The sequence below is a fragment of the Manacus candei genome, unplaced genomic scaffold (genome assembly GCF_025592945.1).
Source record: "Manacus candei isolate 608988 ecotype Guabito, Panama unplaced genomic scaffold, ASM2559294v1 h1tg000005l, whole genome shotgun sequence".
NCBI classification, from domain to species: Eukaryota; Metazoa; Chordata; class Aves; order Passeriformes; family Pipridae; genus Manacus; species Manacus candei.
Genome location: NW_026138053.1, coordinates 11,676,887 through 11,686,561, shown reverse-complemented (window position 1 = coordinate 11,686,561; position 9,675 = coordinate 11,676,887). Strand labels below are relative to the sequence as shown.

General features: G+C 45.7%; 1 protein-coding gene across 1 annotated transcript in view; it reads left to right on the top strand.

Annotated features, from left to right (window-relative positions):
* Positions 1-4,487: 4,487 nt before the first annotated feature.
* The window catches only part of SYDE2 (synapse defective Rho GTPase homolog 2), a 28,695-nt gene continuing 23,507 nt past the window's right edge, over positions 4,488-9,675 (top strand). Inside the window, exons 1-2 of the mRNA XM_051803864.1 lie at positions 4,488-4,636; positions 8,067-8,792. Of these exons, the coding sequence (XP_051659824.1) occupies positions 4,528-4,636; positions 8,067-8,792 (835 nt within the window). The 5' untranslated portion in view covers positions 4,488-4,527. The remainder of the gene's footprint in view (positions 4,637-8,066; positions 8,793-9,675) is intronic.

Here is a 9,675-nt window from a genome sequence, read left to right as displayed (position 1 = left end):
GGTTTGTCTTCCTAAGATAAACAGCTGTATTCTGGGCCTCCGGGGTGCCTCGGCTGGCCAGTTCAAAATAGGGTCTGGGGGTAACAAAGCTGTGGATGACTGTAGTGGTGTCTGCATCTGAGAGAAAGCAGTTGTTTGGCAGGCTGGAGATAAGACGCACAGCTATTAGCTGCCTGATAGAGTTTCACAGGACTCTTATTTCAGTCCATTTTGGTGTCAGGAAGGCAGACGCTTTCAATAAAAAGAGTGCTCACAGATTTTATTGGGGCATTCAAATGCTTCCAGTTCCCAGCTGTCATCAGCTCCACTTTAGTCATATAGTTGTCACTTTATCCCTCTGTCTGCGACAGGTCTTGAGAGAAGAAAGATACTGATTTGTTAAGCTTTAATGAAAAGGAGACTCATTCACATTTCCAGACACTTTTAGTTTTACTTACACAAATGAATCCCAGCAAAGTAAAATAAAGTCCATCCACGGGTACATGATAAATTAATAAGAAACTATTATTCAGATACATCTGAGGAGACCTTGTAGGCTGTGAGGGATGGAATTTCCTGAAGGCAGACCGGAGTAGTTCAAAACCAGTCCCTGAGTGTGTACAGAAATGAAAGCCTGTGTACTTAGGAAAGCACAACTTCTTCATCCTATCTGCTGAGGCAGAGCTGATCTCTGATGCTGTCAGCAAGGCTGGAAAGGTTATTTTTCAGTCTTTTATTAGGAAATATTTATCTGTGTAATTTCATTATTCAACTGTATCGGTGCCCAAACATTGCCACCTATCAATCAGCAACTTCACCAGGGATATCCTTCCCATCAATGCATTTTTTTTCAAACTTAAGTTTGATTTTTTGCTTGTTCAGTTATTTACAGTTCTCACATTATCAACTCAGCAAAAATTAAGTAACTGGTGAAATCTCAATCTGTTAATGAAAAAAAAAAGTTTAAAAACATTTCTCTTTGTACCTTCAGAAGAATACTGCTTTCTCTGTGTTAAAAGTTACACTGTTAAACCGGTCCTAAATATTTGCCAGTCTCCTAATTAGATGCCTCTTCAAGTTGATGCAAACTCTAGTCCCATCCTCTTGAAGCAGCTTTCACTTTCTGTTGAAGGCCAAGTAAGAAGACTCACATTCGGCACTGTGTGCTTTGCAGCTCCTGAACAAAACAGGCTATGCTGAAAACAAAAGCTCAGCTTTGACTCTTACTCCACTGGCTCAAGTTAGTTCCAGCCAGATCCTTAATGTTACTTTATCTGCAAGGTTTTTTTAATGTGATCAATGCCAACTCTGTTGGGCAAATACAGGATGCATAGGGATTTAAAAAAAATCCAGCTGCCAACAAGAAAAAGTGCTTTGTAACCACAGTTTGGAATGGAAACAATTTTCTAAGATACAGATCAAACTGTGTTTATAGACTCAACTATTGGCAGCTTTTCATCAAGCTATTTCCTGTGTGCCTATTGCATAGAGGAATAATCTAAATGCTTAAACTAACATTTAAAACCATACAGAACATGAAGGAAATACTGTGTGAAGCAGCATGGAAAACACAATGATGTTGAACTCTCTTTTGTTTCCATAGCTAATACTCATGGGAGAAGGCAGTAAGTACTGCACACCAAATGCCAGTACTCCAGATCTTTGCAGGATTTGGTCCTTACTCTGGCCAGTACCTACTTTCTACTAATATTGTTTTAATTGCTAAAAGGAAATGTCCAAGTAACAAAAATTTTCAAAAATGCCTCCTAAATTAGAGGAACTTGCTAAAAGTTACATACAGTTACTTTAAGTGAAGCAAGTTATTATTCCTTAGGAAAGTAATTCAGATAATCTAAGGCACGTGTAGACAGAAGGAATCTGTTTTCCCATTAAAATAGGTGGAAAATCTGCAGGTCTGAAGATAAGAATCAGGGTAGTTGTAGACTGGTTTGCTCAGTTTGAAATGGTTGCAACAACTTTCTCTTGCAGAAAATCCCCAGAATTAAGCTGCTAGCTGTTTGAATCTGTTTGGTGTTTTTAAATGGGGCAAATTTCCTCTCCCAGACTTCAAGTGCATGTCCTTTGCTTCAGGCATCCAAGTGCTTGTGGCACAGCTAACCCCCTGATAGCATCAGTAAGGTCAGTGCAGTCAAGCTGTGGTGCCCATGCAGAATTTTAACGGAATTTTGTTGCCGGTGTTCTGCTCGGCTGGACTCCATTCCTTCTATCCAAGCCATGTCTCAGCTCCAGTAGAGTTGGGAGAGTAATTTAGGTTGGATGGGACCTCTGGAGACTCTCTGGTCAGCCCCAATACAGAGTGGGAGCTGCGTAAGTGAGCTTGGCCGGGGCCAGACAAGTTTCCAGTGGCTCCAGGACAGAATTCCCACAGCTTCTCTGGGAAACCTGTTTTGGCATCTGATTATGAGATGCACAACAACAACAAAAAAACCCCATAACATTTGTTTATACTTTTCTTCTTTAACTGTGTTCTTACAGATCAGTTCTGGGGGGCATAGTAAAAGGCTTAGCTTTACATACCGATTCCAGCCTGGAAATCAAAGGGGTTTGTTGGGAATGAAAGCTTAACTATCTCAACAGGTAAGATCAGGTTAGGGGAGGTGGCTCTGGACTTTTCCTTTACTTGGGCCCATGGGTAATGAAGAAAATGTAATTGTGAATAATCTGCTGGAGATAAACATGCACAGATTAATTGTGCACAGCGAGTGTGCTGTCAGAAAAGCATTGATAGTTTTGGTTTTATGCATTTCTTGCATGCTACTTTACCCGAGATGCAGTTCAAAATCCAGTCCACAGATGCTGCAATGCAGCTGCCAAAGGGGGCAGGATCTGACCCCCCAGCAGGGACAGAGGCCAGAAGACCTCTTGGGACTTGCAGCTCCTCCTCTGCACAGCAGAGTATTGGGACCCTCCCAGCCACCGCCATCTCTTCTGGGATTTTTCCCAACCAAAGGCATTCTGGGATGGTTTTACATCTTGCTCTGAAACTTGTACACAGGTATTTCACAGTATGTGTGTTTAAAGCAATGCAAATGATTTCAAATGACAGGATGGCCAAATGGCATTTCAAGTTGTTGCACTGTTAACATATGATAACTATTGTGAGATTTATTTTAGATGAAGAGAAGTCATAACTACTCTGTAATGAGTTGTTTTTACAGTTTAGAAATACAGGTATTACTGGGTTACTACTGGTATCTTACATATAAAGATTCAAAATCTTAATCTAATTTTGTTCTTCAGGAAGACTTAATTTCAGCTGAGCAAATTATTAAACCCCCTTCAAAATTTGGTAAGAGAGGAAATCTGTGAGTATGTGCAACATTCGTGTGCTGCAGTTGCTTTCTCTAGAACTGAACGAGCACTTTCTTTGGTCCAGTATTTGAGGCAGTGCTGTGCAGGATGCATGGAATGCCTGCCTGCTCCCGGCTACCTTCTGCAGGGAGGTGACAGCCAACCTACAAACAATGAGTAGGAGATGGCAATGGGTCCTCTGTTCTCACCTACAACAGGACAGATGCATTGCCTATGTTTGTAAGGTACGTCACATAAAAAGCTGCAAAATACAGTCCTGAAGCTGTTTATAATGAAATTAAATGCAGGAGATGTAGAGCCAGGTAGAAGTTAATGAACAAAACTGTCTCAGTACTTTATCTTGGTAAAAAAATCAATGTCATATAATCTCCTAAATTGGTTTTGAAGGGCTGTGCATTTGCTAATGGAACTAATGCAGGATGTGGCTGAGCAGCTCCTACACCAAAACTGATTTTTTTGCCCACTTCAGCAGCCTCAGCACATTATTCACTCTGTCCTAATGCTGTTTGTCTTCCACCTGTGTGGCATTTTGGCTGGGATAGTAAGGGCTACTAACATCGAGGCCGACTCCATCCCGATTCGCTGGCATCACGCCGCTGAGGAGCTGCTGCTCTCCACACGTCAGGCCTGAGGGAACCGTGGAAAACCTGCCGGGAAGCGAGAGCTGCCACATGCACGGCCTGAGCCCAGCGGGAAGATATAAGTTTGCAGCCTACAGATTTGTTTCTTTGGGGGCGGTGTGTGTGGGGGGAAGAACATCAAGGGAAAAGAAGTATGTAGAACATGCTGTGACTACTTTGGTCTTTGTCAAGAAACGCTATGCATGGCTGCCGGAGGAGATGGTACTGGGGGCTGAAGTGAGGAGCAGGGTGCTGATGGGGAGTCCTTGCCGGAGCACAGGGGGTGCGCTGCCCCCAGGCCCCTGGGGCGGGCACAGCCCGTCCCCGGCCCCGCGCAGCGGCACCGCTTCCCTCAGGGGCCGGGACGACCCCCGCGCGGGGCGGGCGGGGCGGGCGGGCATGCGCAGTGCGGGCGCCCTCTCACCCCGCTCAGCTATGCCAAGTATGTGCGCGGCGGAGCCGGGGCCGGGCGCGCGGGGCCGCGGCGCCATGGGGCAGCGCGCGCCGGGGCTGCCGCCGGGGCCAGGGGGTGCCGCGGGCGGGCCGGGGGGCAGCGCCCGCTGAGGGCGGCGGGACGGCAGCGCCAGCGCCAGGCATGGCCGACCCGCTCCGCAGGACGCTCTCCAAGCTGCGGGGCAGGAGGTCCCAGCGAGGCGCGGCGGCGGGCGCCGGGCACCGCCACGGCGGGGTCTGCGCCCCGCAGGGTAAGTGTGTGCCTGGCGCGGCCGCGGGACTCTGCGTGCCCGGCTCCGACTCCCGCCCGCCCGCGGCCGCTCCTCCACCTGCCGGGCGCGGGCGGTCGAGGAGCCCCGCGAGCACCGGGATGCGCCGAGCCCGCTGCCCGGAGCGCGGGGGCCGGGCTGGAACTCGGGTGTCGAGTCGGCACCGTGCCGTCGGTGCCTGCGCTTCTGCCGGGCAGTGGAAATTCCTCGTTAAAGCGAGAGATTCTGGAGTTTAGACCAGCGCTGCCTGCGCGTCGCAGCTCGTTCTCGTGTCCTACAGCTGCTTGTCACTGCTTGGCTGCTGTTTGCTCCTGGGGTGGGTTGGTTGGTTGGTTTGTTCGGTTTTTAAAGATGCGCTGGAAATCTTACAGACCGGTTTTCAGTTTTGCCGTTGTTCCATTTGAATACGTAGTAGTTATATTTTACGCTTTTGCTAGGAAACTTGGTGAAAGAGAACGTGTTTTATGTATCAGCCAGGAGAACTGTGGATTGTTTGATCCATATATGGAGAGGCTGGAAAAAGCTGTTCTCCGCTTCCATAGTCTGCAGAGCAGGGCATGGTATCGCGGTGAGGTGTATTCTGTGCCCACGGAGTCGGCAGAATGTCAGTTTTGACCTCAGTTGAGCTGAAACATTGAATCTTTGGTTTCTCAACATACAGGTGTTGTTACTGTCATGGCTTACCTTGAAATACTGATTTATTTAGGTTTTTGTAGATAGAGTGGAATGTGAAGGGAACACTTGACTTTTTTTTTTCTTCTTAAACACTCTATTGAAGCCTTTTGAGAAGGAACCATTGCCATGTTCTGTATTTGTGTGGAGGCTTGGTCTTAACTATATCAAATATATATTAAATATGTATATTAAAATACTCATAGTTAGTAGGCAGCATTCTTCTGAATGAAACATTGCTCTAGAACAAAAACTATGTGCCTGACCAGTATGTCTCTCAAAACTTTGTGTTTGTGTAAAGTCAACTCATTCCTATAACAGCTCACAACATTGAAAACTTGCTCTGTGATATCAAACCACTGGTTGTGCAGATACTTGCAAATGAAGCAGTGTGTTACTAAAATAAACACAGGCATAAGGGCTTTCAGGATCAGGGCCAAGTTCAAATAAAGGGGAAGCAGTGCTTGCAAATATTGTTACCAAAAGCAGAAACTGCAGTTGGGAGATGTATGTTTAAGTGTATCATTTGGATGAATTTCAGTGAGCATTTACAATCAGTGACCTCTGGCAGCATGTTGGCTAATTCAGAGATGGGGTCGACTTGAGACCTGTGGTAGGTGGCGTGTCTCTGCAAGCAGCAGCACTGCTGGAGTGGGCTGAGGTTCGTGGTTATTGATGTTTCTGCAGTAAGCTCTTGCAGATGGCTTGTTATCAAGATACCCGGATGGATGTTGAAAATAAAGTTGAGTTTGCTGCTTCTGGGACTGAACAGCAGCCTGAGGCTGATGCCAGATGTGTCACTTGTGTGTACTTTTAGGCACACTGCACTTCTTAGGAGCTCACTGTTTTGGGAATTGTGGGCTGTCTCAACCAGTGCGGAAGGGCCCACATTTCTACAGCGAAGCAGGAAGCAGCAGATATTTTTGTTTGTAGAAATACAGCTCTCGGATGCTCCATCTCTTTGTCACCAGATCAGGGACCACTCCCTGGACAAAAGCAAGGACTTAGGGTTATTTGTCACTGTCAGGAGGATGCCTGCCTGAGAAGTCCTCAATCCAAACACACTTTTTGGAAACATAGGAATAGCCCTATGCCCAATGCAGATTAGTTTCCTTTCCTTTTGGTTAGTTTTTATTGAAATAGTAGTGAAAGTGTATAAGGGGGAGCTTTTACAATGGTATGCTTACATTTCCAGGCTGTGGGTGGGGGAAGGAATATGGTTGCTAGCAAATCACTGAAACTTTGACAGAGATCTGCGTTCATGTCTTCCTCAGATTCTGTTAACTGACCAATTTAGGCCCCAGTGTAGCAAAACACTTCAGTGGAGGTGTGCACAGACTTCAAAATGGTCATGGTTAATTTTGTTACTTCTTTGAAACAAGTTAATTCTTCAAATCACAAACAGTGATTATGTTGCATTTTAGCTAAACAAGCAAACCTTACTCTTTTGAAAAATCGCCAAATGATGAATCTTTCATCAAATAAAATGGTGGTGTTTCAGATCTTATCAAGGATCTCTTCTGCCATTAAAATACTAACCTAGAAAGAGGGTCAAAGGGAAAGTGTTCAAATGACAGTCTTTCGTGTCTTCCTCTAAATCAGTGAACTTGGTTGGATTTACAGAGCTGCTCCTTGAGTCCTCCAGAGAGGTGTCCGTGTTTTAGCAGCATCCATTATTGGTGTGTAAATAATTCTTTGCTTGGAATAATGTTCAAGCAGTAAAAAATAACTGTTCCCATCTGGAATTTCCAAGTGCAGAGGGCTTCACATGAAAACAAATTGTCTGTTTTATGAGAGCCCAGTTATCTCCATTCAGCCTTAGTGGCTGAGGATACCCTATCTTGGTTGTCCTCCTGTTTTTAATTTGGATGTATTTGCAGCTTTCCTTCCAGTCCTAGTGCAGTGTTCCCAGCTCCCTGGCTGGGACGTGCGGCTGTGGTGCCCTGCAGCGTGCCAGGGGTATGGCACTGCTGCTGAGCGGAGCTCCGATGTGCTCTGACAGGGGGCTCAAGTGTGAGGGGCTCTTTCAATGCACAATTAAATGTTTGAAGAAACTATGTCAAGTTTTTGGGAGCAGTCAGTGGAATTTGTTTAGTAGTTTTATGAAATTTTGGTTGTGTAAAAACTTCTAAATTTCTTCTTTCTCCTTCCTTCTTTTCACGACAGTGTGTTTTGTTTTATTTCCCCCCAAATCAGGGGATACTTCTATCTTAATTGTCGGATAAAGCTGGTAAGGACAGCCCTTTCTGAAGGTTTTTGTGCAAGAGATATCTTTGCCTTTATTTATATAGAAATCTAGAAGTGAATCTGTGGGGGGTTTTTGTAGACATTTAAGCAGTATGTTACACCAAAGGTAGGAATTATTTCTTTGTTGGTGTAACTAAACTGGAGAAATACTGTGTAGTAGCTTTTCAAACCAATTGTACCTGAACTTGGCAGAAAAAAGCAGCCATTTCTGTGGAAGTATGCGTGACCTTTCAGCAGAGCTATCTCACTGCCATTTATCTAAATTACATGGTGTTAAAAACACAGCCAAACAAGCCTGGCTCTTTATTAGTTATGTGCACATTCTGCGTTGACAGGCTGAAATCTAATTTTATGATCATATCAACTTATCTTTTGTCCTTTCGGATGAGGTCTAATGCAAGTGTTATATGACAGCAAATGTATTTGTCAGAAGCAAAACGATATTCTAAACATTTGTCTTTCCCTCTCTTTTTGTCTGTCTTTCTGGGAACAGATTTAATAGAAAATGTTTACATAGCCTCGAGAAGCAGGAAGGAGCCCAAGTGCCCCCAGGCCAGCGAGGTCCCGGAGCACAGGCCACAGGTGAACAGCATTACCGTTTCTAAGAAACGTAGCTGGCTGCAGCAGAGCACACACCGGCGGCCTCCCCCTCCTCTGGAAGAAGAAAATGCCTGTAAGGAGGTGCATGGGGCTGTTATCCCAGCACCCAAATCCCCCATCCCACTGCCTGAACCTGCAGTGCCATGGGCTCCTTCCACGTCACCAGTGGGGCGGGAGCGCCCCGTGCGAGGCTGTGCCGTGCCGAGCACCGCGAGCCCCGCCACGGCGAGGAGCACTGCCTTGGACTTGGGTGAGGACAATGACGCGGATGATGAGGGAGAAATATGGTACAACCCCATCCCTGAAGATGATGATGAGCCCCACTTGCCGGGGGTCCACCTTTCTGCTGCAAATAGCCTTGTTGCTGTGGGCTCTCCATCAGTTTGGTACAAACCCCACCCTGGAGGTGACTCTGGGATGGCCACCAGTCCCCATGAGGGTCCCACACGCTCCATGGAGAGCATGGGGAACAACTGGACAGTGCAGCCTGGTGAAGGGAGTCAGGCCGATGCTGCACATCCCGGGGACCATGTGCAGCAGCACCGGCAAAAGTTTGCCTGCAAGGCTCCCAGTATGCCAGCAGCAGAGGACAATCCTGCCTTTAAGTGCCCTTCAACAGGTAAGAGTGTTAGGAACATAAGTGTTATGACCTCTGTTGTCTTTTAGAGGAATAATAAACCCTTGTTATGTCTCTTCTCTTTCTCTTCCTTTTACATTATCAAGCCAATTTCTGGTGGAAATGCATGTCAGGTTCATTGAAAATGACTCAGGTTGTGAGGCTGATACCTGTGAAGTGTGGAGCTGCATGGTTGTTTTTCAGTCAGTTTGTTCATGGCATGTCCAGATGTGGTTGGCCTCTGTACTCTTTGGCCCCCACCTCACTGAAGACAAAGGTTTTACAAAGCGAGCTTGATGAAGCCTGGTAATGTGAGGACACACTGGGTTTCCTTTGTCAGCTGGTGTCCAGCCCTGGCCTCAGATTCCAGCCTCAAAGCTACTTAATGTCTGCACAAGTTTCTTTACCTTGCTGTCTGGGACTTTTTAATAAAGACTTTTTGGAAGACCATATAAATGCTATTCATCACGTCACTTTCTGTAATTACTGTCTTGTTGACTGTCTCAGGCTAATCTAATAGACTGGAGGAGAGTGGTTTTCACTTTCAGAAGCCAGCCTCTTTGTTCCTTGTTATCTTTGGCTGAGTGTTTGATAGTCTCATTTCCATAATTCCATTAGTGTGTGAATTCAGCATCTTATTAAAGATTTTTCCCAGTCTGTTAAAAAACCTCAAACAAATATAAAACCACACCAAACAAAAGTAGGCAGAAAAAAATCCTCCCAGCCCTTTCCAAAAAGGTATTATTTTTAATTACTTACGTGCTTTATATTATCTTGACCTTAACTCTAGTATCCTGTTCAAAGTTAAAAACAGCTTAAAGTTCAGGAGACAGGGAATTCCACGTCCCCCTCTTTGGAGAAAGTTCACACTTTCTTAGCACTGACA